This window comes from Eptesicus fuscus, chromosome 8 (genome assembly GCF_027574615.1).
Source record: "Eptesicus fuscus isolate TK198812 chromosome 8, DD_ASM_mEF_20220401, whole genome shotgun sequence".
Lineage (NCBI taxonomy): Eukaryota > Metazoa > Chordata > Mammalia > Chiroptera > Vespertilionidae > Eptesicus > Eptesicus fuscus.
This window is the reverse complement of record NC_072480.1, coordinates 80,942,579-80,966,833: the sequence shown is the minus strand read 5'-3', so window position 1 is coordinate 80,966,833 and position 24,255 is coordinate 80,942,579. Positions and strand designations below refer to the sequence as shown.

Genomic DNA, 24,255 nt, shown 5'->3' with positions numbered 1-24,255 from the left:
AGAACAGCCCCACAAGGAAGACTGACCCAGCCCCAAATAACAGCGGAGGGTGGTGGAGCATCTGCTGTAGGTGACTAGTGGTAACAGTGGTCCCTATTGCTCGCTGCTCGGCGGTCCTCAGACTTCGGTGTTTGTCTGCCTCTAGTGTTTTCCTTCCTCTGTCTCCAGTTGTATACTCATGCCTGTGGCCTCCATTCAGTTAGGACAGCATTCTTACCATGGCTTCTGACAAAAAAATCAGACAGAGTTCCTGGGATACGAGGACTCAAGAATCCCAGGTCCCTGGAGATGCTAATGGATTGAGTGAGGCCCAGATACTTGTGTTTTTAACAGGTACCCTGGGTAATTCCTATGATAACAAGAAAATTTGAGAAGTAAGGGGTTCATGGACAAGGTGCAGAGGGCCAGTGACTAACCTCACCCCCTACTCAGTTTAAGCACAACTTTTTGCACATGAGCATTTTCCAGGTGGGGAGGTATAGTGCTCTCCTTTCTTTCAAGGAGAAAAGATGAAGAAAGAGCCACGGAGTTAGAGTAGAGCCAGTCTGGGGACTGTTGGTTATAATTTCCTTTATCTCAGTACACCGATGACCTGCACAGTCGTATCATTTGTCTTTCAGAACCAAGAAATCGAAGAACTGACGAAAATCTGCGACGAGCTGATTGCAAAGCTGGGAAAGACTGACTGAGTTTCCCCTGTTCGCTCAGTGGATCTGCATTTGGCTGCTTCTGTCGTGACCACAGTATCTTGCCTTATCCAGGAATTGTTGCCCCTTTGCAGAGAAAAAAACTTTGAAAAGGCACATGCCCACTGCTGCCTGTCCCGCTTTGCTGCCGGCGCACAGCCCTGGAAGAACCCTGGGGTGTGGCACCGTCGCCGAAGGAGCGGCATCAGGCCGTCCTGGAGCCCTCACAGCGCCGCCCGTGGTCCAGGAGACAGGCTGCTAAGTTGGGTTTGTGATTTCTCTGTCTTAATTCGTTTTTGTTTTACAGCTATGTACTTTCCTTATTAATATTTTTCCAACCACACCGTAACATGAACAGCATATTCTCCCATACTTCAAAGATTCCCATTGCCACATATAATTCACTTCAGAGGCATATAGGTTCTGAAAAATAATGTTCTCAGTAATTGCGAAGAGCAGCTTTTTAGGAACTCTTCCTGCTTTACCATTTAAGAGATACTCATGGCTGAGGAAGCACCCACACCTTTTGCTCCCTGGAGAACTCTGAGCTAAACTTAATTCTTTCAGTTCTATGTCGCATACATATAAGCAGTTAGGAACTTTGCACACGAGCAGGAATCAAAGTCAGATGCAGAAGTGGAATTTTTAGGACCATTCATCTATGGGGCGGAAGCACCACTGGATTCCCATGACGATGAATGTGTGCTTGGTGCCTTCTATTGCACATGCCAAAGGTCAGTTCTGGAGAAAGCAGAGCATGCCATAAACGAGCTAGACAAGTCCCTTGGCCACTTTGTACCTTAGTTTCCTTATAACTTGTGTAAAAGCTGCATTCCATGCCAGGCCTGAAATGTTCCAAAGCTCACTTTTGTTAGTAAATTGCAACCAAGATTTATATATTGCAAAAAAGGAGTGCTGCAAACGCATTCCTTTCAATAAATTCTGTCTTATTGCAGGATAAATCTCAATACTGGAGGGAAAGCAGGCCTTCAAATGAACCCTCAAATAATTCTCTCAAATTATTCCCACTGAGATTTACTGGCATCGTCTCCCCCACCCATCCCCCCACAACCATTCTGGTGGGAGGGAGGGGGAGGCCTGCTGCAGCCCTGGGTCCAACCCCACTCCCGCACCCTTGTAAGTGCTCCACCTCCTTCCCCTTCGTCCTAACGTGGCGCCACCACAGCCTCTTAATTCATTTTGAAGTCCACTTTGCTTTTCCAAGTGCGCTAAACTTGTGATTTTATGGCTACTATTTGGGATCATCTCCTGTTCACCATGTCTCTGATTTTTTGTGTGTGACATATTTATTTCACCTCTTAAATTTAATTTTCAGTATTGGTGGTTTTATTTGAGGAGGTAATTTGGCTTTTGTTACTTCTAATTTGTAAATGAGAAGGGGCCCTGAGTACCCATTGACATACATATACAAACACATATATTTACATATGCTGCTGTTTTCCCCTGAGTATAGTCAAATAAGAACCTACAGAAGAGCCTCTTTCCATAAATGTAAAAACTTATTTTGGAATAGAGTCCTGGCTCAGAATGCCAGCTTCAGGATTTTGGGGGATTGGACATGTGGAAACCCCCGACCGGACCGGTGTCATGACTCATGACCCCGGCTCAGGTTTCACGTCCAGGGAAGACTTCGCCATAACATTTGTTGCTGGGTATTGGATACTCCTCAGCCTTGGCGAGTGTGAGCGCGGCCCCTCTGGGTGGGTCTGCAGGCTGAAGGTGGCTGCTTCCTGCAGGAGCAGCTGAGTGGGGCTCCCTCGGAACTGGGCCTAGGAACTGGGTGAGGCTAGGCCGTCCTAGAGCCATTTCTTTTCTGCTTCACTTGTTGCTGCAAAACCAATATTTCCTCTTGATTATTTGAAATACGCTGAGAAAGTGTACTTGTAAAAGTTTTAGATGATCTTATAATTAAAAGGTAACTGTAACCCCATCAGCAAGTAAAGGGGAAGAAACAGTTGTTTTTTCACAAATGGGATGTCTTGTTTTTCAGATTTTTTCTTTTGAGGCAAAAAAAGTCCTTTCAAACTTAAGTCAGAATTTTTAACAAAACGGGCAGTAAAAGTCATGTGAACCACTCTGAAAATCAGCGCATTTTGAGTGTTTTTAAACAGAGTCCATTTGACTAGTGGAGGAGGGGAGTGCAGGGAGCAAGCCCGCACACACAGAACCCACTTCCTCAAGCCCTTCCTGGGCTTGCTTCAGAGGGGAGAGGCCGTTAATCCCCAAAAGGAAAATTCCCCAGCATTTGATAGGCAAAACCAGCTCCTGCAGGTGTTTTACAGCACTCTTGTCTTAACCTTACCCCCTGAAGGTCTTCCTGGTCACATGCACTGTGTTCAGTACCTGTACGTTTTCGTGCTTTTCCTGTAAAACTATTGCATGATCCACCTTCAGCAATGAATTGTGCCAGGTGGAGAGCCTCTGTAGATCTCCAAACGCGAATTTCCCTTTAGAAGTGCACTATTCACAGGCGTGCAATCTTTAGCCCCAAGGAGGTCAGTAATGCCTTTTAAAGCCAGAGTCACGTTTTATCAATATGCATTTACACAATCGGTGCTTAGGCTGTACTTTAAAGCCTGTGGCCTTACCACTCTGTACAGAAAAGAACAACAGAAGTGCTGTGTGGTTGGAGAGGTGATGGCACAATCATTTGGGCTTTGAGAACAGTCCCGGGGTTAGTGCGAGTGCTGTGCTGTAGTTCAGCTCAGTGGAGCGAGGTGTCTCCAGGCGGCGTCGCTGATTGCCTCCTTTAGCCCTCTCCTACCAAGAAAAGCAACTGCATTTGCAGAAGAAACCTTGCTAAACCTTTTTGCTGCTGTATTTTGGTGACATGTCCATGTTTACTGGCTTTCTGTTTGTTGGTCTGTTTTAAGCGTGGAAGGCTTATAGATGGTCTCCATCGTAAATCCTAGTCCTCTTTTTAGGTTTCTTGTGTATATGAAAAAGGTAGCTATGTCTTAAAACAGGTGACGACAATCCTTCCCCAGCACACTGGTAAAAGAGATTCCTTAAAAACTAGACCCTAACAAGGAATACGAGAGGACCCCGGTTTAGGTAATATTTGCCTCTGGCCTCTCAGCCATGACCATTACAAGAACATGTTCTTCCTTCGAATGTAATAGGTGGATATTCTCCAACGAGAATAAAAATGTAGCTTGTGCAGCTGGCAAATCAAGAGACTCTCCTGGACAGAATAAAGTATGTTTGTTTATTTTTCTTAAAAAATAAGCAACAACAAAAAAAACCCACAAAACAAACAAATCAACTCCAAACTTTTAGAACTCTGGAGTAAGAAGACAGCCTAGAGTTGGCCCCTAGAGAGCCAGATTCCTTGTTAGGCCTTAGGAAACCCTGTTACAAAAGTGGAAAGACATGAATGCAAGCTGCTGGCCTAGATTGTAGTTGGGAAGTATTCGGTGATCTTGTTGAGACGCTGGATCCAGAGACATTGCTTAAGTTTTTTTACTTGGCCAGAGTGTAGCTAGGTAGATAGTCCTTATCTTAAAGTATTTTAGTTGGAGACTGAACAGTTTGTTGCGTGGTTGGCCAGTTGCTTACAGTCAGAACTCCTGAGATGAACTATATTGGGAGAAGCTCCTAAGGCCTGCCCACACCTTTTGTTCTGTAAAACTGTCCTGGAAATATTGAGAAGCCCGGTTTTCTCGCGTGGTTTCTAGCTTCTTCAGACCCAGCCCAAATTAGGAAGTGCAGAAACACATCTGAGGGTCTGGCTGCCTTCCAGTATGATATGGAATCTAAGGAAAGATTTATGTTTGGTTTTGAGGGATGGCTCAAGTTGAATTTTCTTTCCAGCCAGTTACCCTTTCCACCTGCCCCTCGCTTTGTGCAACTCTCACACCAATACCTAGATCTTGGTTGGACAGCCCTGAGTTAGTACTCTTTGTGAACAGGAGGAGTAAACTGCCCCCAATGTTCCTGGGCTGTCTGTCTAAAAGCAGCCAGAGGGAAGCGCTCACTTTAAATAAAAGTAACCGAGGGCTTGCTGGGGGCTTTGAAGCTCACAATGGAATTTTTAACGAGCAAGCATCGGTAAACTTGTGTGCACTAGTTGGAAATGATCCAGCACATCCTTTTCTAGTGGTATAAAAGCCCCAAAGCTCCCTCTTTATTTCCTTTTGGTTTTTCACTACAATTAGCAGTTGTCTCGCTGAACTGTCTTTTCATTGTGGTTTTGTGACCATGTGAGCTTGCTCTTGGACTTGGTTTCTTACTTTATCCTGTTATTGGAAATAGAGAAACTGGGCGTTGAAAGATGAAATTATTCAGGCAAAGGATTTTAAAGTAAAGATGTATATATTCCGAAGAATTTTAAAGATAGCAGATTATTATTTGCTTATTAAAGAACAAATATAGTCTGGGAATCCCAGAATGTCAGGCCAAAGGTCTAAGAAGTCATTTTCTTCAGAGATGTTAATAGAAATATTTTGAGGAGACTTCTGTCCAAAAAGGTTTGACTGGCCTCCAGAGCCCAGTGATTTTTAGAAAGCAATTTATCACTCAAACCTTGAGTCTCCCATATAGTAAAGCTAAAGAAATCAGACACTTCTCTCTAAGGATCTCCTCTGGAAGGTAATATAAACAGCAGCACTTCTAGGGAAGACTCTCCCCGGTGCCGAGCTAGCATTCTGGAGACTAAAGGTTGCACTTTTCGTAGTTCTTTGTCCAAATGCAATCCCATTTCTGTGCCTCTTAGCATGCAGTTAGATTTGGACAAACAAGATTCCTAAGGAATGACTTTATTAACTATAATATGGTTACAGCTATTACATATATATATATACGTATATATATATATATATTCAGATTATAGTTCTAATATAAAGATGTTGTGTGCGATGCCAACAGTCTTAACTCATTTGGAGGAGGCCAGACGTGGAGCTGAGGTGTGGCTTGAACCTTCCCTGTATCGATTCTTTAGAACTATAAAGATGCCACTTTCTCCCCCTCTGCCTTTCAGTGGTGTCTGAAATATACTCCAAAACGCATTTCCAAGTCACATGGTTAACCTATATTCTATATTAATAATTTCCAAGTGGACCTATGAAAATCTGAACTCGGAAACCACCCCCGTCCAGATACAGGGCAGGTGTCACCATACCTGCAGCCTCAGTCCTGTCCTTCCTACCCGATGGGACAGGACCCAGGCATTTCTTCAAATCTCAGAGGTGGCAGTAAACTTTCCAGTGTTGCCGTTAGCAAGTGTGTTTGCCAGTAGATACCCACGTGTACTAATGTGCCAACAAGTAAAAGTTAATTGCACATCTGCTTCCACTGTGTCCCCACGGGTGCCATTTAGTGTGTGAGAGCCTCGTCTCGAGGAATGGACGCTGCATTGACTACTGCTATCAGGATTGTGCTGTGTGGAGTAATCATCTACATAAATTTTATATGCACAGTAATTTCCCTTTTATATGTCAGGTAAATATTTGTAAAAGTTATACTCACACAAATGAAATTATTATAATGATTACTAATATATTTTTTCCATGTTTCATTGCCTGAATAAAAACTGTTTACCACTGTTACGTTTGGGTGTGTGTATGCATTTTTTCCTGGTTATAGTGGTTTTTGTCCCCAAGTGAAAATTTACGACAGCCTCACTTTTATGAGCTCCATATTTCAGTTTAAAAATAGAAAAGATGACATTTTTTCACTGCACTCATTTTGTGGGCTTTTATGCATTCGGTTGGGTGTGTAATTAAAAACAAAACGAACAAACTTTGGAATTCAGGCCTTACCATATAAATTTCCACGCTTTTGCATCTGTGCAAACAAAGTAATTGGGAGCTTGTTGGTTTTGCTTCCAACTGCTTGTCTGCCCTGGCATTTCTCAAGTCGTAAGAACCTAAGTCATCCCAAGAAGCCAGCGCTGTGTAAACATTGCAGAATGGCCCACAGAAAATAGATGTTTTATGTCTCTTCTAGGTTAATACCAGGAAAATCTTTTTCAGTACCAGCTAGGCCGACTCTCTGCTTAAAGGGCTGGGGGACTGGGCGGGGCATTGTATACGTTGTATCGCAGGAAAAGATAAGAGGCTCCATTTTACAACCTAGGTGGGGATCCACTGTCACTTGCTGACCATTGGCTGCACTGTAAGACCTTACAGCCTATAAAGTTCCGAAAAATGTTTTTCACTAGTGTGCTCCTTGAACCTCCAGGAGGGGACTCCTTAAAATGACTGGAGGAGGTGGCGCTGCCATTTACTGAATGCTGAAGAGAGTAGAAATTGCATCATTTTCTAAGAAGTTAGGAGAAGAATAAGATAGAAATTACCTTTCTGCTCTCTTACAGAATTTTATTGTTAGACTAGAGGCCTGGTGCACGAAATTCATGCACTGGTGTGTGTGTGTGTGTGTGTGTGTGTGTGTGTGTGTGTGTGTGTCTGTGTGTGTATGTGTGTGTGTGTGTGGGGGTCCCTCAGCCCAGCCTGTGCCCTCTCACAGTCCAGGACCCCTTGGGGGATGTTCAGGACCCCTTGCTCCTTACCGCCCACCTGCTCGCTGCTCCTTAGTGCTGCCATGGAGGCAAGAGAGGCTCTCACCACTGCTGCTGCACTTGTCAGCCGTGAGCCCGGCTTCTGGCTAAGCAGCGCTCCCCCTGTGGGAACGCACTGATCACCAGATAGCAGCTCCTGCATTGAGCGTCTGGTCCCTGGTGGTCAGTGTGCATCATAGCGACCGGTCATTCTGGTCATTCCGCCATAACGGTAGCTTAGACTTTTATTATATAGATAATATGAGACCACTTAGTGTTTTTCACATTTTTACAAATAGGGAATCATGGGATCATCTTAGTGCATGGCCATCAGTATTTTAATAAGAGAAAATATGACAGATATCAAAGTGCATTGCATAAGTTAAGGATAAGTTACTGCTCCATGAAATTTGTTTCAGATATAAATATGTATGTACTAGGTCATGATGAACATTAATTTTCTGCTATGGCCAGTGGCCAAAGTATGAAAAAAACTTGGTCTACTAACATTAGTCATTCTATAATTGAGAAAAAGGGTCAGAGAGAGAGGTGATGTAGCCAAGAATCTGTAGTTTGTATATAAGTGGACAGTATCACCCTCACTCAAAATGAGCAACAAAATTAATGGCCACTTAGTCTTTTTCATGCTCTTTAAATCCATTTCTCCCAGATTGAGATAGTATTATATCTATATTATTTTCTAAGTTTGTAGGCATTTAAGGACCAATCAAAGCCAAATATCTTTTTTGTCTACATTTATTCATTTACCAAATACTTAATGCATTTGCAGAGTTTAAAAGTGGGCCATGCAAAGTTTCTGAAGCTAGTTAGCTAAAGAGAAATTGTTTTCAAGTTTGAAACATCATTGAAATATGAATGATATGTCAACTAATACTATTTTTTCTCCCAGAAGAAAGCCCTTCCTATTCTAGGTTTCTTAACCCAGTTGTAGGTTATCTATTTTATCTATTACGTACTTGAGGATTACCATTTAATTATGAGATAAATCTAACCCCCAAACGGACAAGATGGCATGGAATTGTTAAGTCATGTGACACAGACTACATGCTGAAGGAGTCTAGGAGGAGGGACAAGTATAATAGGGAAGTTACATACAAACGGGGTAGATCAGCAGGCCGCGTAGAATGACACACTCTGGGCTCAGCCTGGCTTCAGATCCCAGCCACAGCTATTCACCTGCCTGGCTTCAGTTTTCCAGTCCTGGTGATAACAGTTCCCACCTCCTGAGGTGGTTGTGAGGACTCACCAATAATGTTTCCATAGTGCCTCACCCTTGGGGCCTTAATAAATGACAGTGACAATCATCTCCTAAAGCCTCAAGTTTATGAAATTTTTAAATTTTCTAGGACTCCCTCTTATAAACAAACTAGAGGCCCGGTGCATGAAATTCGTGCACTCGGGGGGGGGGGGGGGTTCCCTCAGCCAGACCTGCACCCTCTCGCAGTCCGAGAGCCCTCGGGGGATGTCCGACTGACGTGGAGGCGGGAGAGGCTCCTGCCACTGCGTTCGCCAGCTGTGAGCCCAGCTTTCGGCTGAGCGGTGCTCCCCCTGTGGGAGCACATTGACCACCAGGGGGTAGCTCCTGCATTGAGCGTCTGCCCCCTGGTGGTTAGTACGCATCATAGTGACCAGTCATTCCACTGTTCTGTTGATTAGCATATTAGCTTTTTATTATATAGGATGACTTTGTTAGTTTTATTAGACATCTAAACATAACAGAGCTTTAGAAACAGGAGTTACCTAACTTTATTCTTTTTTTTTAAAAATATATTTTACTGATTTTCTTACAGAGAAGAAGGGAGAGGAATAGAGAGTTTGAAACATAGAAGAGAGAGAAACATCGATCAGCTGCCTCCTGCACACCCCCTCCTGGGGATGTGCCCGCAACCAAGGTACGTGCCCGCAACCAAGGTACATGCCCTTGACCAGAATCGAACCTGGGACCCTTGAGTCTGCAGGCCGACGCTCTATCCACTGAGCCAAACCAGTTGGGGCTAACTTTATTCTTTTAATTGAGATTGGTAGGAGGTGGAGTGGAGGATTAGCTGAAGATGGGTCCCCATGTTGGGGTGATTGAGCTAGTAAGTAGGGAATGGAAGTCCCTGTGTTCCAGACAACTCCGAGATTCCCCAGACCTGTACCAGCCACAAAAGGTTTCTGTGATCTATTTTTCCTTTGCCAAAATGTGTACATCCTTCAAAGTTTGGTTCCCATGGTAATACATATGCACGAACAGATTGAAGACATAACTCAGTTAACAGAAACTCATTATCTAGCCAATTTAAAGCAAAGGCTAATTGACATCTGAGTTTCCTATGTTCTAGGTGCCTTTACAAATATGTGAAATTAGCAATTCCATGTATATGGAATTGGTGTTTGTCTGTTTGTTTGTTTACCTGTGTGTGTGTGTGGTATGTGCGCGTGTGCGTGAAGGGGGGAAGGAATGAGGCCAAAAAACACAGAACATCCATCCAGCTACAAAGGTGGAGCTGGCGTGTGAACCCAGGTCTCACTGATCTCAAATCCAGTTCTCTTAAGGCCACTCCATGTTGGGCAAACTTTGGAATATATTCTTCAACAGGGCAAGGAGGACAGTATTCACCAAATGAATTTTCTTGCTCCTTTTTTTTATCTCAAGTGGGAATATTTCAGTGGATATCAGAGAAAACTGCAGAATCATGTCACCAATGTTCAACAGTATGAGAACATGAAACCTAGGAAATATGCATAATTTTCTTACTATATTGGAAAGGCACTGTTAAAGGAAAACGAAACTCCTATCCTCCTTCCTATTTAGCAGGAAGAGCTTTGGTCTGGAAGACTCAGATGGCTTCTAGCCCTAGTTTTTGTCAACCTTGTTGGGCAGGCCTTTAACGCCCTTATGTGGACTGAGAATGCTAGGAGGTCCCTTCCTGTGATTTTGTGATTTTAAGTCTTCCTAAAGTGCCAACTATAATGCAAAAGGTTCCTCAGTTTCCCTGTCAAAATCATTCTGATAATACATCTTGTGATTACAGCATTTAGAGGGGTGAACATCAGCCCACATCACACAGGAAGGGAAAAAGGTCTGGGCTCCTCTTAACAATAAAGATAAATTTTAAAAAAGAATAAATTATACTTAGAGCTAAGTCTATTAAAATCCACCTTATTTACATTCTAATTCTGATTAATTGCTTTTATACACTCATGGATAATGCATTCAAGATATTACTGACCAATCTTCCAATAACATTTTCTACAACATAGTTGTTTTGGAAATGTTTTTTCTAAATGGAATAAATATCAACTCTTTATTTGTGTAAAAAAATAAAAATAAAAATGAAGAAGAAAAAAAAGAAAAGGCCTAGGTTCAAGTCCCAAACCAACATCCAGTCTGTGCTCTCATTTTCTCGGGCCAGCAGCTCCCATGTGGACCTCAGTTTTGCCTGCAGGATGAAGAAGCTGGGTTATATCCTCCATGGCCTCCCCCATGAGTGAGTGTCATTACAGCCACAGTACCCACACTCCTGTGACACAAGCCAGCACACACCAGTATGCTTGCAGATTCATTCAATTCATGCCCAGCAAAGATGGCCCTCTGTATCATCTGAATTTCTGAAAATAAATTAAATTGACAAAATGTGTTGAGTTCTTAAGATGTGCAAACTCGTAATCACAGTGATTTAACGGTAGACTCAGAAAGGCATTTTTGTTCTAGGCATCAAAAATGACAGACAGCACACTTAGCTAATTTGGTGCATTCAGGCATAATTACAATATTTCACTAAACTCTTAGAGTCCAGACAGACCAGTCCCGACCTCAGGGCGATGTGCAATAATAAATGTGCCTTCTGTTTCACCAAAAGGCTGCCACTTACTGTAATTTGTCTCTTATAAGGTCCTGATTTTTCCAGACACATTTGTTTTCTTTCCCCGTTGATCTTTGTAACATCACCAATTTTTGGCAAAAATAAGATGTCTAAAATATGATTTTATTTCCTGCATCAGTTCCCAGTGCCAATGTGCGTGAATGGCCACTGGGGGGCTCCACTCCCAAAGACTTACAGTCTTGAGAGCCATGTTTTTCAACCTGCCGGCCAAAACCCATTTTAGAGAATATGAATCAGAAGAATATAGGAAAGAAGAGGGTTTGCTGTAAGAATAAATAGTGAAGGTAAGTACTGTTTTGAGAAACTTCCATTTCACTTGCACATTTATATACGTATTGGGTTGCAATTTGAAATGTCGGGAGCCTGGAAATTTGAAGAAAAAAAAAAGTTTTGAGAGTTCGAAAGCCACTCACTTTAGTTATGGGGAAGGGGAATTGTTAAATCAGTCAAGAGTCTTATGGGGGTAAAAAATAATTTATGATTGCAACCCCCATCTTTTAAACGTAAGCTGCAGAGTTAGAACACCAACCACCGCAGTTCATAGCGACTTGAAGAAAATCAGAACGTTAGGACAGGAACATGAAGCTGCGTTCAGAAAGCAGGATGTAAAAATTCCTTCCTATTGCTCAGTTGAGAGGGAAGCAGAGAAGAGGAAGTCAGGAGGAGAGCATATAAAGAATAAAAGCCGGTGAAGCTAAAACTGCTCTAAAAAATAATCTATTTAAAAAAAGGAGGAAGAGCCCTGGCCCTTGTGGCTAAGTGGTTAGAGCGTCAGCCTGTGCACCAAATGGCCTCACGCGTGTACCTGGGTTGCAGGTTTGATGCCCAGCCCTGGTTGGGGTAGGTGCGGGAGGCAACCAATCGATGTTTCTCTCTCTCCCCTCTCCCTTCCACTCTCTCTAAAAATCAATGGGAAAAAATATCCTCGGGTGAGGATTAACAAAAAAAGAATAAGAAAGCAAAATTCTCCTTTCCTTCCCCCAAACCCTTTTTGTCCCTGTGGCAGCAGAGAGTGGGCTGCTTTGGTTCGATGCCCCGTTTCTGTGTTGCTACCACAGCTAACAACTAACCTGACTCACGTTTGAAAAAATGAAACCTCTGCTAGAAGCAAGAATTCTCCTTGATGGCAGGTTCTGATACTTAACCCTCGTGCACAGTTCAATTCTAAATGGTAAACATTTGGATACGCAGTAAACGAGATCTCTCATTTAAATCTTATCTATAGATTTGGGTGATTTTCTGTTACCCCCAATGTCGGTCTTCCATTGAGTGACCCTGAGCAATTAACAGACGAGGGTTACATAAGTAAGGGACTAAGTCAGGAGGCGCCCACGTATTTTGAGAAGTGTGATAAAACTGGACGTTGAATCCGAGGGGTTGGATTAAGGAAAGAAACGTAAGGAGAAAACCAGGAGATTCCCACAGTGGCACACAAATAGAAACCAGAGAATTCCAGAGGTCTTGGTAAAATAATTGGTCACTTGGAATATTTCAATAGATAAAATATCCACTAGCTTCTCCTCAACATTTTAAAGTTATTTTGGAATCATTTAAAAAATATATTTTATTGATTTTTTACAGAGAGGAAGAGAGAGGGACAGAGAGTTAGAAACATCGATGAGAGAGAAACATCGATCAGCTGCCTCCTGCACACCCCCTACTGGGGATGTGCCCGCAACCAAGGTACATGCCCTTGACCGGAATCGAACCTGGGACCCTTGAGTCCGCAGGCTGACGCTCTATCCACTGAGCCAAACCGGTTTCGGCTGGAATCATTTTAGACTTACAGGAAAGTTGCAAGGATTCTCTCAACTTTCTTCCTTAGTGGTTAGCTCTCTACTTCTGCCCTTTGCTGTATCCTATCCCACAGTGACGGTGTTTCAAGAGGCTTTGAGTGTTTACTGAGCATTTACCACGTGCCAGGCCTGGGTAGGTGCTGATGGGAGAAAGCTACCTTTACCCTATCTCTCCCCTGCGATCTCCCTATTCTTCCAAGCATCATTGTACTTATGTGGTCTGTGCACAGGGACAGGGAGTGACTCTGAGCCCTTAACCTCCACCCTAAGGACCAGCATTATTGTGGTTACAGCTAAGTGGTAGTATCATGTGCAATGTCTTTTCCAATGAAGGATATCACCTTAATATTTTTTTAAAACTACAAGTTGATATGTGGTAATTCACCTGTGTCTTCTATGCAAAGAGCCTGAGTCAAGTTCAGAAGAGAACTGTCTTCGAGACCGCATCTACGCAGGGGCTCTGGGAGTCACTATGTTACCGGGAACCTCTTCCCTTACCCACAAAACCCCAGAAGTTTGGACTCTGAGACCCCATGTTCTTTCTAAAACTATATGTGCTCAGGCATTCGAACATTATACATAGAAAACGTGAGCTCCTTTTCAACTTCTGTTCAGATTTCCTTCTCATTCCAGATATGTTGCCCCTGACCAGAGCTGTTCTACTTCACTGCGTCATAGTCCTGCACCGAGAAATGCCACTAGTTACAGAATTCCTGTTGGAAAGGCCGCCATCCAAACGCACCTTGGCCTGAGCCCCAAATGAAATCAAGATCACAGGCACACACAAAAGAAATTAGGAAGCCCTAAGCAAAAATATAGCCGTGCCTGTGTGTGTGGAGCTTCTGTGACTTAGTTCAGCTGGGACATGTGACCTTCAGGGCGGGGAGGGTTCTCCTGGCTGCAGGCAAAGGCTTTTGTTCTGCCTGGGAGACAATTGGAGTGAGAGGGAGGGAGGCGTGGACACGGGGAGGCAAAGCAGGCAGCATCTGCCGATTCCAGCTGGGCCCAGCTCAGTTCTGTAGGTGGATCCAATTCTGGGCCTCTCTGTGCTTTTGGACACTGATCTGCCTTTTTCCTATTTCTGCAACATTCCCAATTCTGGTCTATGAAATTGACCAATACCAATATCGCATAGTCTGACGGTTTATCTTCTCTGGAGAGGGTATCTTGTGGTGTGATCTGGTCACCATTTTTGATTAGCAGATATTATTTAGACTTATTTATAATTCCATTTGCTCTAAAATGATTTAAGGCTGTTTGCAAGCAGGGTACAAGGCCATCAGTGTCGCTTCAGATTTCAGTTAGGAGTGATTATGACAAAGGACATGGCTGGTGGATGCAGTTGGGTCCAGTCACAGCCACCCCACCCACATGACGGGCGAGGCCAAGCCAGACGTCATCCTGTCATCACTGCAAATTCAGTCTTTCTGAAACCGTTTAGCTCGTTTCTCTCCCTAAATCTCTCCCTTTTGCCTTTACCCGTTTGTTACTTAATTCAACAAACATTATTTGAACATATATTACACGAGAAGAACTTCATTTTAATCTTCACCAAAGTAATAATACAGAAATCCTGGGGGTGTAGAACTATTGCAGAACAAGTTAACATCATAGCAATGCAATAACTTCCACTTGACTATTAGACATGCCTAGTAATAGCTAGTATTTTGTGAGTGCTTATGTGATAGGTACTACCTATCTATGTATATAAAAGGCTAATATGCAAAGTGTCCCCTTAGGAGTTCTACCGGGAGACCAGGAGTTCGATTGCTCGCTATGATGTGCGCTGGCCACCAGAGGGCGGCGCAGAACAGAGGAAGGCCCCTGCTGGCAGCTGGCAGCCAGGGAAGGGAAGCCCCGGCCAGCAGCCTGAAGGCCCCTATCGGCCCTGATCGCTGGCCAGGCCTAGGGACCCTACCTGTGCATGAATTTCATGCTCCGGGCCTCTAGTATATTTATAGACACAGTAAACTTCTCTGGAAGACATATGGGGCCCAAATTTTTCAGTCTCCCTAAATGCAGGATTTCATATTGTGAGGTTAATGAAGTGACTGGGTGAGCTTGTGCACCCTGCTGGCCAGGCGTTCCAGAGGCTCAGCTGTGCTATCTGACTCCATGCTATGGTTCGGCACCATCCACCCCGCGGTGACTGGGCACTTGGGCTTCAATGTTGACAGGGTCCATCTCCCTTCCTGTGGTTGGTTGGACTGGCAGGACGGGAGCAGCAGTTTCAGGAACCTCCTAGGTAGATGGCGCCAGGGAGATGGGCTGGAAGAACACTGGGGTGCCAGTGTTACCTTTCCCTCCACATTCTCTTCTCCTCCAGCCCAGCATGTCACTGTGAATGTACTTAGTGCCACAGAAGTATACACTTAAAAAGGGGTAAAATAATAAATTTGATGTTAGGTATATTTTACCGCAATTTTTTTAATAAAGAACCTTAGCCCAACATTGGTTGAGAATGGGAGTTGGATAGAGGGTGGAAGCCATTTCTCTTACATCTAATTACTTTATTGCAAGGGGCATCAGGTCAGGTTTTATAGACGTGAACCTGGATAACTCATTTCAGCCACAGTGCCCAGACCACACTACCATTCCGTTTCTTGGTTTGCCTATTCCCAACAACCAACAAAAAAAATGCATTCCATCCTCTATATTATGCAGAATAATTCAATAATTCCTCCACTAGATCTGTCTTTTCAGGCTCTGTCCCATCTTTTAAAACCTAAATGTGTCTTCACGGTATTTTCCAAAACAAATCAATCCCATCCTGCAGAGGGATTCCAGCAAAGAACTTAACAACAACAACAAAAAAATCTCCATATTGAAAGATGACCTTGAATTCACTAAAATTTATGTTTTCAAAACCATCACTTTCAAACTTCAGTGCCCTCAATAGTACTTGCAATATGCTCCCCAGTGATTGAGAAGCACTGCTCTCATTTTCCGATTTGGCGCATGTGTTAGATTACAAATCAATTTCAAGGCTCAGGAGTAGTGTTTCCACACTTGTGTCCTCACAACCCGAGCTCCTGACAAAGGCTGGCTGGATGTGCCAATGAAAAAGAGACCTCTCCCCCCACCTCTTTCCTGGGATGCGATATGGCAGGACTGCTCTGGGATTGGTCAAGTAAGTGTTTCTCCACTGTCCTCCACAGCAAAGGGTATGACCTTTGCCAGAAAATGTTGGCCAAGTTGTGATTTGATAGGGAACAAAACCCAGGAGGAGCCGTGATTCAGCCCCCACAGCTCAAAACTTAGAATGGAATGCTTTGTTTCCTACTCTTCCCAAGTTATCTGGTCAACCTTCTTGCCCTCCCCCCGCCCTTTTTTTAAATTGTTTCTTTGCAAAAGTGAGACCCTGAAGGGGCACAGCTGCTGTGTGACCTCAAGTGACCACACAGTTAATTCCCCAAAGGAGTGCCCCTGTTTTTAACGGTGCACAAAAGACTCCAGTTCAGAAAAGCAAGGAAGGGAATTGGCACAGTAAGTCTGCATTCACTGGACTTTCAAAATCCATAGTGTAGCCGTGAGCTGAAGTCAGAACCAGGCGGAGCCACTAAAAATGTGGGAGGGGCGATGGAAGAAAATGGCTAATCAAAAACTCCCCCCACCAGGTAGCTTATTGAGCCAAGAAACGTCACTTTCTGCTGCTTACAAAACATGGCTGCCAGAGATGGTGGAGTCCCCACTCCTTTATTTTACAAATAAGAGACGTGACAGCACAGTGACCTGTCCCGGGCCACATAGTCACTTTATGACTGCGGTAGTTCCTACTTGGGTATTCTTTCCACTCAACCATTTTACCCTTCTTAACCTGCAAAAGCAAAATAAAAGATGCCCTTAAGTTCTAAAGAGGAGAAGTGGCTTGTTATGGGGACGATGATATTGTAGTCTGTGTGAATGGCGATCCCTAGAGTCGTGACCAGCCCATGTAAACCGATAAGGGGACATGCTTTGAAACGGAGAGATCATCTGTTTATAAGGAAGATTGCACCAGATTGGACCAAGCTTTCAATGGCAAAGTTAGAAGAAAAGGCACGAGGAGAGTTATTCTTGTGGGCCGATTACAAAGAGCTACCGAGTTCCTGGCTGAAGAAGAAGTCGTAATTTGCCTGCTTCCTTGTTTGTGACCTCGGGGCTCCCGGGGGTGTCATAGTTAGAAAGCTGCACTCCCCCCCTTTTGCCTGGCCTTGCTGGTCCTCGCCTCACACTGCGCCTGTCTTGTCCCCTCCTTGGTCCCCTCCTGAGGCAGCTCTGGCCTCCCGCGGACCGTGCCTGCGTGGAGCAGTGATGACTCACCCTTCGTGACCCCCGCTGGCTTCATTCATCTTCGTGGGCCAAACACTGGCTGCAGCCCAGGGGCGATAACCTCCCCAAATTGGAAATCCCAGAAAGTTGGGGAAATGTTTTAACCGGCGATAGAATCAGTTTGAATTTGAGTTGTTGAGAAATGGGGAAGTTGGTGAGTGAGAGTCGAGTCAAGTTGGGGGTAGTGAAGGGAACACAGTAGGAATCAGTCTGACTGGTCATTTGAAAGAAGTTTCCTTAAAAAAAAAAAATGTGAAAATAATTTGCAGAGGAATGTTTACACAAAAGCTAATCTAAAGAAAAAACAACTTACACACCGGAATCGAAATGTCACTCGATTCCCAGCGGGAATGAGCTCATGAGTTAAAAGGAGAGGGATCCTCTCCAACTATTAAACATGGTTTGTTGAAGGCTCCTTTGGGCTTAAATTGGTTCCAGGAAGAACACGGGCTCTTTTCCCCGGGGAGGCGTCTGTGCAGATGCTAATAGGAGGGCCCAGAAGCTCAGCGCTGGGAGTGGGAGCGGTGGGTGCGGAGGGCAGAGGGGTCAGCCAGAAATGTTCTGTCAGTGGTGGTTTCGGCCGATAAATTCAGCCACATTTTGAGATCAAACATTTGGAACTCGAGCAACTCCCTCTGGGGTTGCTTTTGTTTATCATACTTTCCCGGCCATTGGAGTTCACAGAGTCATATCACTGAGAGAACCCAGCGAGGCGGTCCAAGTTTTCTAAGGCGCAATCTTAGGAATGGAAAACAGCTATGCGGCCGGTTTGAAAGGGTCATAAATAAAGCTTAGTGGGCAGTCTTGGTGAGCACTGCCCGAGCCGGGAAGGAAGTTGAAACTACAGCTGCCCGACTGCAAGCAGCTAGCTGGTCGCTGGAGGAGAGAGGGGAGCCAGGTTCCCCATCCCCAGTCTAGTTCTTTTGTTATAAACATCCCTTCAGACTGTAAGTCAACCTGGCAAGGATAAGAAGAGCTTCAAAGACCAAGTTGATTTATGTACTAAGTGCAGAACGAGAAGCCTCGTGTCCCCAGGTGCCAACAGGATCCAGACCAGGAAGCAACCTGTCACCATCAAATCAGAGGGGCAGGAGAGAGATGCTGCCCCCGGTGGGAGAAGGGAAGCTAGGGGCGCTGGGGAGGTGTGCGCGAAGGGCCTGGCAGGGAGGTGCTGTAATTTCAGGAGGTTCCTACTTCCCCTTTTGCAAAGCCTCTGACTTCCTGCCCCCGTCATGGGCCAGCGCCGAAAGTTCTCCCTCTGCAGCTTCACTTGTTTGCTTCGGGGCACACCTCTGTCATTGTGCAAAGGCCGGAGGAATTCATTTTACTGCAGGTGACTTAAAGGGAATACTGGTCATTCTACCCACCCCTCATTTCATTCCCTCCCCTCATCTTTCCCTGCAAATCCTACCCCCTCTTTGTTTTGTCGCGTGTTTTTGTTTTTTTTTTTAATCCATTATTTTGTGTCAAAAAGTCTCCAAAGTAATTCCTGACAGTATGTGATCTGCTACTGCTGAGTCTTCAGCCATTTCCATTCATTCAACGAACCTTCATCAACCTCCTTCTGCAATCCAGGCTGTCTGCCAAGTATTAGGGATTCAAAAGGCCAGTCCTGGTCCCTCCACATAGCCTGGTGGGCGAGTCAGAGAGTCAAGCACTAAGGACAACAGCTCTGGTGGTGAGGGGGAGTCCAGGGGGCGGTGACTATGCAGGAGGGGGGTGCGGTGGGAGGCTTTGCTTGGTGATCTGGCTCGGGATAGCCCTGTGGGGAGGAGGCAGGTGGCAGGGGACCAGAAAGGACACGCTAAGCCGAGGGAAAAGCTTGTGCAGAGGAATGGGATGAGAGAGACCATTTCTGGGAATCGTGGTGGCCGGGGAATGAAGGCCACCAACTTGAAGGGATGTAGGTGTTTGATTTCAGAGTTGCTTAGGTGGGTGAGGCCAATTATTGAAGCAGTTAACCAAACGCTTAAAAATCTATTCACTTTATTATATGCACATTTAGGCGGAAGTGGGGGGGCGCGGGGAAATGCCTGCCTTTACTACCTTACAGAGATCTTGGAAGATGGAGTGAGAATTTAAGCAAATGTGAAATGCCACATAAATTTGAATTGTTGCCATTTGATAGGAAAACCAAACATAGACTGGGCTGTGGTCAGGCGTCTGGGAGCCGAGTGCAGGTCCCAGGACGTGAACCCAGGCTGCCGCCCAAGGACGGAGAGGGCAGGACTGAGAGCCGCCCCCTTTGTGCCTCAGGCCAGGGCTACCGCTGGCCCACACGCTGTCTTTGTGGGAATCAGAGAAACAAGCCACTTCCCAAGCAGGCCTTGTCACGTCGAGAGCCCGCCTCTAGCCTTCTTCAGAGGGCCTTCATTCTCACTCCTTCCCCAAAGTCCTGTTTTTCTCTCTTTTTTCTTAATCCAGATGGTGGAAATTCCATTGTACAAGACAAAGTCAGGTCCCCTTTCATCTTTGTTCTCTCTGACTCTAACAGCAATTTCCCAGCATGCTTTTCAAAGGCCCCCCAAAGATGGTCAGTCCTACCAGACCCCAAATTCAGCCAGAAAAAGTCAAAGTTTTCCCAAAATTTGATTTGCACCCTCCACCCCCTCCCCCTCTCGCTCTTCACCCAGGCCCTTGAGTCGAGTGTCCCCAGGCAGGAGCATCTGGCTGCAGCTCTGGGCTCTGAGGAAGTTATAATGTTCAGTGGTCAACCCTCCCTAGGGAGTCAGGCCTCCTTGGATTTGTCCCATGAGCTGGGGGAAGCAGTCCTTTGGTGCCTTGACTCCCAGAACCCTAGCCTTTACCTCTGGGGCCCCGGGCCTCCGGCACCTATCTCCCAGAGGGAGTTTTTGAGGATATGGCCACCGCTGCATTAACAGACAACCCTAGGAAGGAAAGGAAAAGGCCTGCTCTATAAATAGCCACTCCACTCCTGGATGATGCACTGCCCGCCTCCCCACTCCCAGCCCAGGCACCCTTGTGACTCTCGGAGCAGAGCAGCCTCCAGCCAAGGGATTAGTGCAATCACAAGGTCACAATAGATACCCTGGTCCATAAATACTCCTGGAGAGCTTTAGTCACTGAACAGGAGCCAGCAGGGGGAAGAAGGAAGAGGGAGGAGGGAGAGAGCGCTGGGAGCCTGCTAGGCTGGCTTGATGATCTACAGTTAAAAAAAAAAAAAAAAAAGACAAGAAGAAGAAGAAGAAAAAAAAGACTGACTTTCCTTCAGAATGTGGAAAATCTATAGAGGAGTGGAGAAGGAAGGGGACCAGGGCAATTCCCACAAAAGCACCGTTGCTTTTAGGGTGGTTAGCCTGAACCTTGGAACACGGATCTGGCCCCTAAATGTTGTAAAAAGAAACCTGGGAGCTGGTACCACCAGAAGTTTCAGAATTTCTGTTACACTAGTCAGCATCAGAATTACTGAAAGTTCAAAGACAACATTTTGGCACCCATGTGGCGGAGAATGACAGAAGCAGGCGGAGAGCAGGGCTCCTGCACCAGTAAAGCTGGGAAATAGGTCAGTGTCTAGTCTCCTTGGACACGCAGACGGCAGAACAAGGGGATCACTCATTGAGGGGCCTGTTCTGTGGGTCCTGAGGAGCCTGGGGGCCTTGGGGGCCTCACCCTCTTTGAGGGCACGCACACTTCGGGTGCCGATGGAAACCATGGGGAATGTGATCAGGAGGTGAAAAGCTCCGTGTGGGAGCGAGCTGCCTCAGAGCATCGCCCCTAAATAAAGAAGCCACAGTGCACTGGCAGCCGTGCTGCAGAGCTGATACCCTGCGTTTTCACCAGACGGAGCGGCGGGCAGAGGGTGGATCGGCTTCACTGTCAGCAGCAGAAGAGACGACTTCCAGAGCAGCTTGGCTGAGTCATCTTGTGCGCGCTTGCACACACACACACACACACACGCACACACACACACACGCACACACATGCACATGCACACACATGCATACACGCACAAAAATATTTAAATATGGAAGATGGGGATGGTGAGATGCCAACTCACAAAAGCTGAATTTGGGGTACATAATTTTTGGACCTGGTGTGTTTAATTCTGTCTTCAATTACTGAATCTTTGGTTTCTTTTCATTGCAACCTTGGGTGACTTACCTGAAGGCTGCTATTAAGCTGATGTCAGAAGGCAAAGACCTACGTTACTGAAGGTGATGTGGCCAATCTAAGCAGCTAATCGAAACAGAAATCCGCTAATTGGGACATGGTCACACATGTTATTAACACCCAGTGCTATTAACATCTTTGTTTTACTTTCAGAGCCACCGGTTGGGTCCTTTGCTCCAGAGTGAGTTCGTGTTTACAGCTGATATTCCAAGGAGAGCTTTGCAACACCACCTGCCGGCCCCTCCCCTCCCTCACCCAGAGCCTGTGCTGGAGGCGGGCATTGCGTTGGACACACAACAGATTTGACAGCTGTACCAGTTCTTACCCACAGAGAAGAGCTATAGAATTAAATTCCTCCGTCGTCTTTGAGGACACAGGTTCAGCCTCTGCAGAAAACAGGACTGAAGAAGATTCTGAACCAGGAAATGGAACGATAAGAAACTCTCTGTCTTAAGAGGTTTAGAGGTCAAAGCTAGCTAAAAATAGCTGCAAAGGACTTTCCGTGTGCAATCGGAGCCATGTGAATATGGACTCCGTATTAGGTGGCATTGAATCAATATGAAATGTCTTGCTGTGACCTAAAAAGCCAAAACTCAACATGTCAGTCCAGCAACAGATATTTTATTTAGTACAAGTTTATTATGTGCAGTGAACTGCATGGGCCCCTGCTTAGAGCACGTCAGGTCCTATATAGCAAATGAGATTGGTGAGCCAAGAAATAAATGCATGGAAAGCTGAAAAACACACAAACAAAAGGAGCGCCAACTGCAATTTTGTAACATGAAGTGAGGAGATACACTGCCTTCAGCTTCACTGAGAAGCCCCATGTGCTTGCTGCTTGAGGCCCAATGAAGTCACCACAATTAGGATTTATGGAAGGATACGCCATCGTCATTTGCGGTTGGATTTCAAGTTTTCGAATCTTTCTTCAGAAACTGGTAACGATGACATCTCCTCGGAGCTGCAGCCAGCTGCCCTCCCCTCCGTGCTGCTCCGTGCGATGCCGGCCCAGGCAGTGAGGTCTTCTTGGCGGAGCCTCTGGATGAACTGCTGCAGCTGCCAGCTGTTTGGGGAGCGGGACAATTTACTGCTGCCGTTCTCCTTCATGAGGAGCACATGTGCCCCGGGTGTCCCACGGACTTCTTCTCGGTGAGAACTCATCCAAAAGCAATCAGCGGCAACAGTGCTCCTGACCCAGACCGCAGAGCCCACGTCCCAGGGCTCAGCCACCTTTGCCACCTTCTCGCTAGTCCAGGCCAAGTTAGTCTGTTCTTTTTCTGAGATGCAGCTGCGGAGAAGGCAGGACGGGTGTAGCTTCCACGTGCGTTTCTCAGTCAATGGCAAGCCCTTTGAATCAGCAGCGGAGAAACAACACACTTGGCAGAGTCACTGCCTGATTCTCTTCCGGGTCAACCGCACCTGCGGCCCAGCCCAAGTGGAAGCCACACGGTGGTGACCTTCAACATCCAGGGGAAGAGGCTAGGAAAAATATACAGCATTTACTGCCTGCAACACCCCAGCCACCTGATTTTATAGTCCTAGGTTACTTCCTACTTACGTCCTGCGTATCATCGTGTCAATGGGCAAACATCCATTAGGGTCTTGTGTGGACATAGTCATGATCGCCCCCACTCCACACAGAAAATGAGCTATTTACTTCTGGATCCATCCCAGCCTCCACTCCACAGTGCTGAGCACTTTGCAGGAAATGATAAAGGGACGGGTTCCGTCTCCAGCAGTCCTGCGTCACTGAGCACTCCCTGCCGAGATGCTGGAGGAGGGGGACAGTGCAGATGCTGGGAGGTGCTTGACAAGTCAATAGGTTTCAAAACAACACACCCCACTTCCCCAGGGATACTTTCACCTGCTCAAACTCTTCCCCAATGCCATCCTTACCGATGGGGGATCAACGAGCTGAGGCAGCGGATGGTGGGGACACTAATAGCTCAAAGACAGGTGGATCTGCTATAAGTCTTACCTGACATTTTCATTACAATTCTTACTGAGTTTCAAGCATCTGGGCTCCTGCTCCTTTGGCAGAACGATCATGTGTAATCCAAACATGCAAAATGGAGGCAAACTCATTCACTTTATACAACAAAGCATCCCACGATCTATGCTAAGTGAAAGGGAATACATGTGAGCCAGAAAGGGTCATGCGTGAACAGGGAAAGCTGCATGTAAACTGGGAAGTGCCATGAGGTGTTAAAGGGCTTATGCCAGAAGTTCATCCCCTACACACCGGGGCACAAAGCAGGGAATGGTCCGTTCTGCTTGGGAGCAGCCATTCGGCAAGATGACACAGATGAGGTGACATTTCATCTTTTTTTTTTTTTCTCAAAGGATGAGTCGATTTCTGCTCGATGATGGGGTAGGGAACACGGGGCTCAGAAGAGACAAATCCTGAGCAAGGACACAGCAGTGAAATAGCAGAATCCATCAGGGGATCTGGAAGGCACTTGACTCGGCCAAAGCAAATAGGATAAGGAGGTCCAGGGAGAAACAGCAATGGAGAGAAACGTGGGGCAAGGTCACGGAGGGCCTTGGAGGCCAACCTAAGAAGTCTGGGTGCTATTCTGGGGGCAAATGGGAGCCATGGAAAAGTTTTAAAACCACAAAGACACATAATCAGATTTTTGTTATAGAAAAAGATTAACCTGGAAGCAATATTGAAGAAGGACTGGAGGGGTAGACACAAGAAGACATTTCACTCTGCTGCTTAAAATCTTCCAAGAGATTAAAATAAAATCCACGCTTCTCTTCACTGCCCAGAAGGGCCCCTCCTGCTTCTCTGTGCCATCTTGTGCCACTGCCTTATCAGGGGAATACTCACAAAGCCACAGGGCCCTTTGTCAGCTTCGCAAACATGGCAAGTTTTTCTACCTCAGGACCTTTGCACCTGTTGTTTTTCTTGCTTAGAGGGC

At 45.7% G+C, this 24,255-nt stretch overlaps 1 protein-coding gene across 6 annotated transcripts in view; it reads left to right on the top strand.

Moving 5' to 3' along the window:
• The window catches only part of TACC1 (transforming acidic coiled-coil containing protein 1), an 83,284-nt gene extending 77,031 nt beyond the window's left edge, over positions 1-6,253 (top strand). For all 6 annotated transcript variants that reach the window (XM_028152494.2, XM_054720036.1, XM_028152492.2 and 3 more), the window contains one exon: positions 621-6,253. In XM_028152494.2, coding sequence (XP_028008295.2) covers positions 621-689 — 69 coding nt within the window. In that variant the 3' untranslated portion in view covers positions 690-6,253. The remainder of the gene's footprint in view (positions 1-620) is intronic.
• The last annotated feature ends 18,002 nt before the right edge of the window (positions 6,254-24,255 follow it).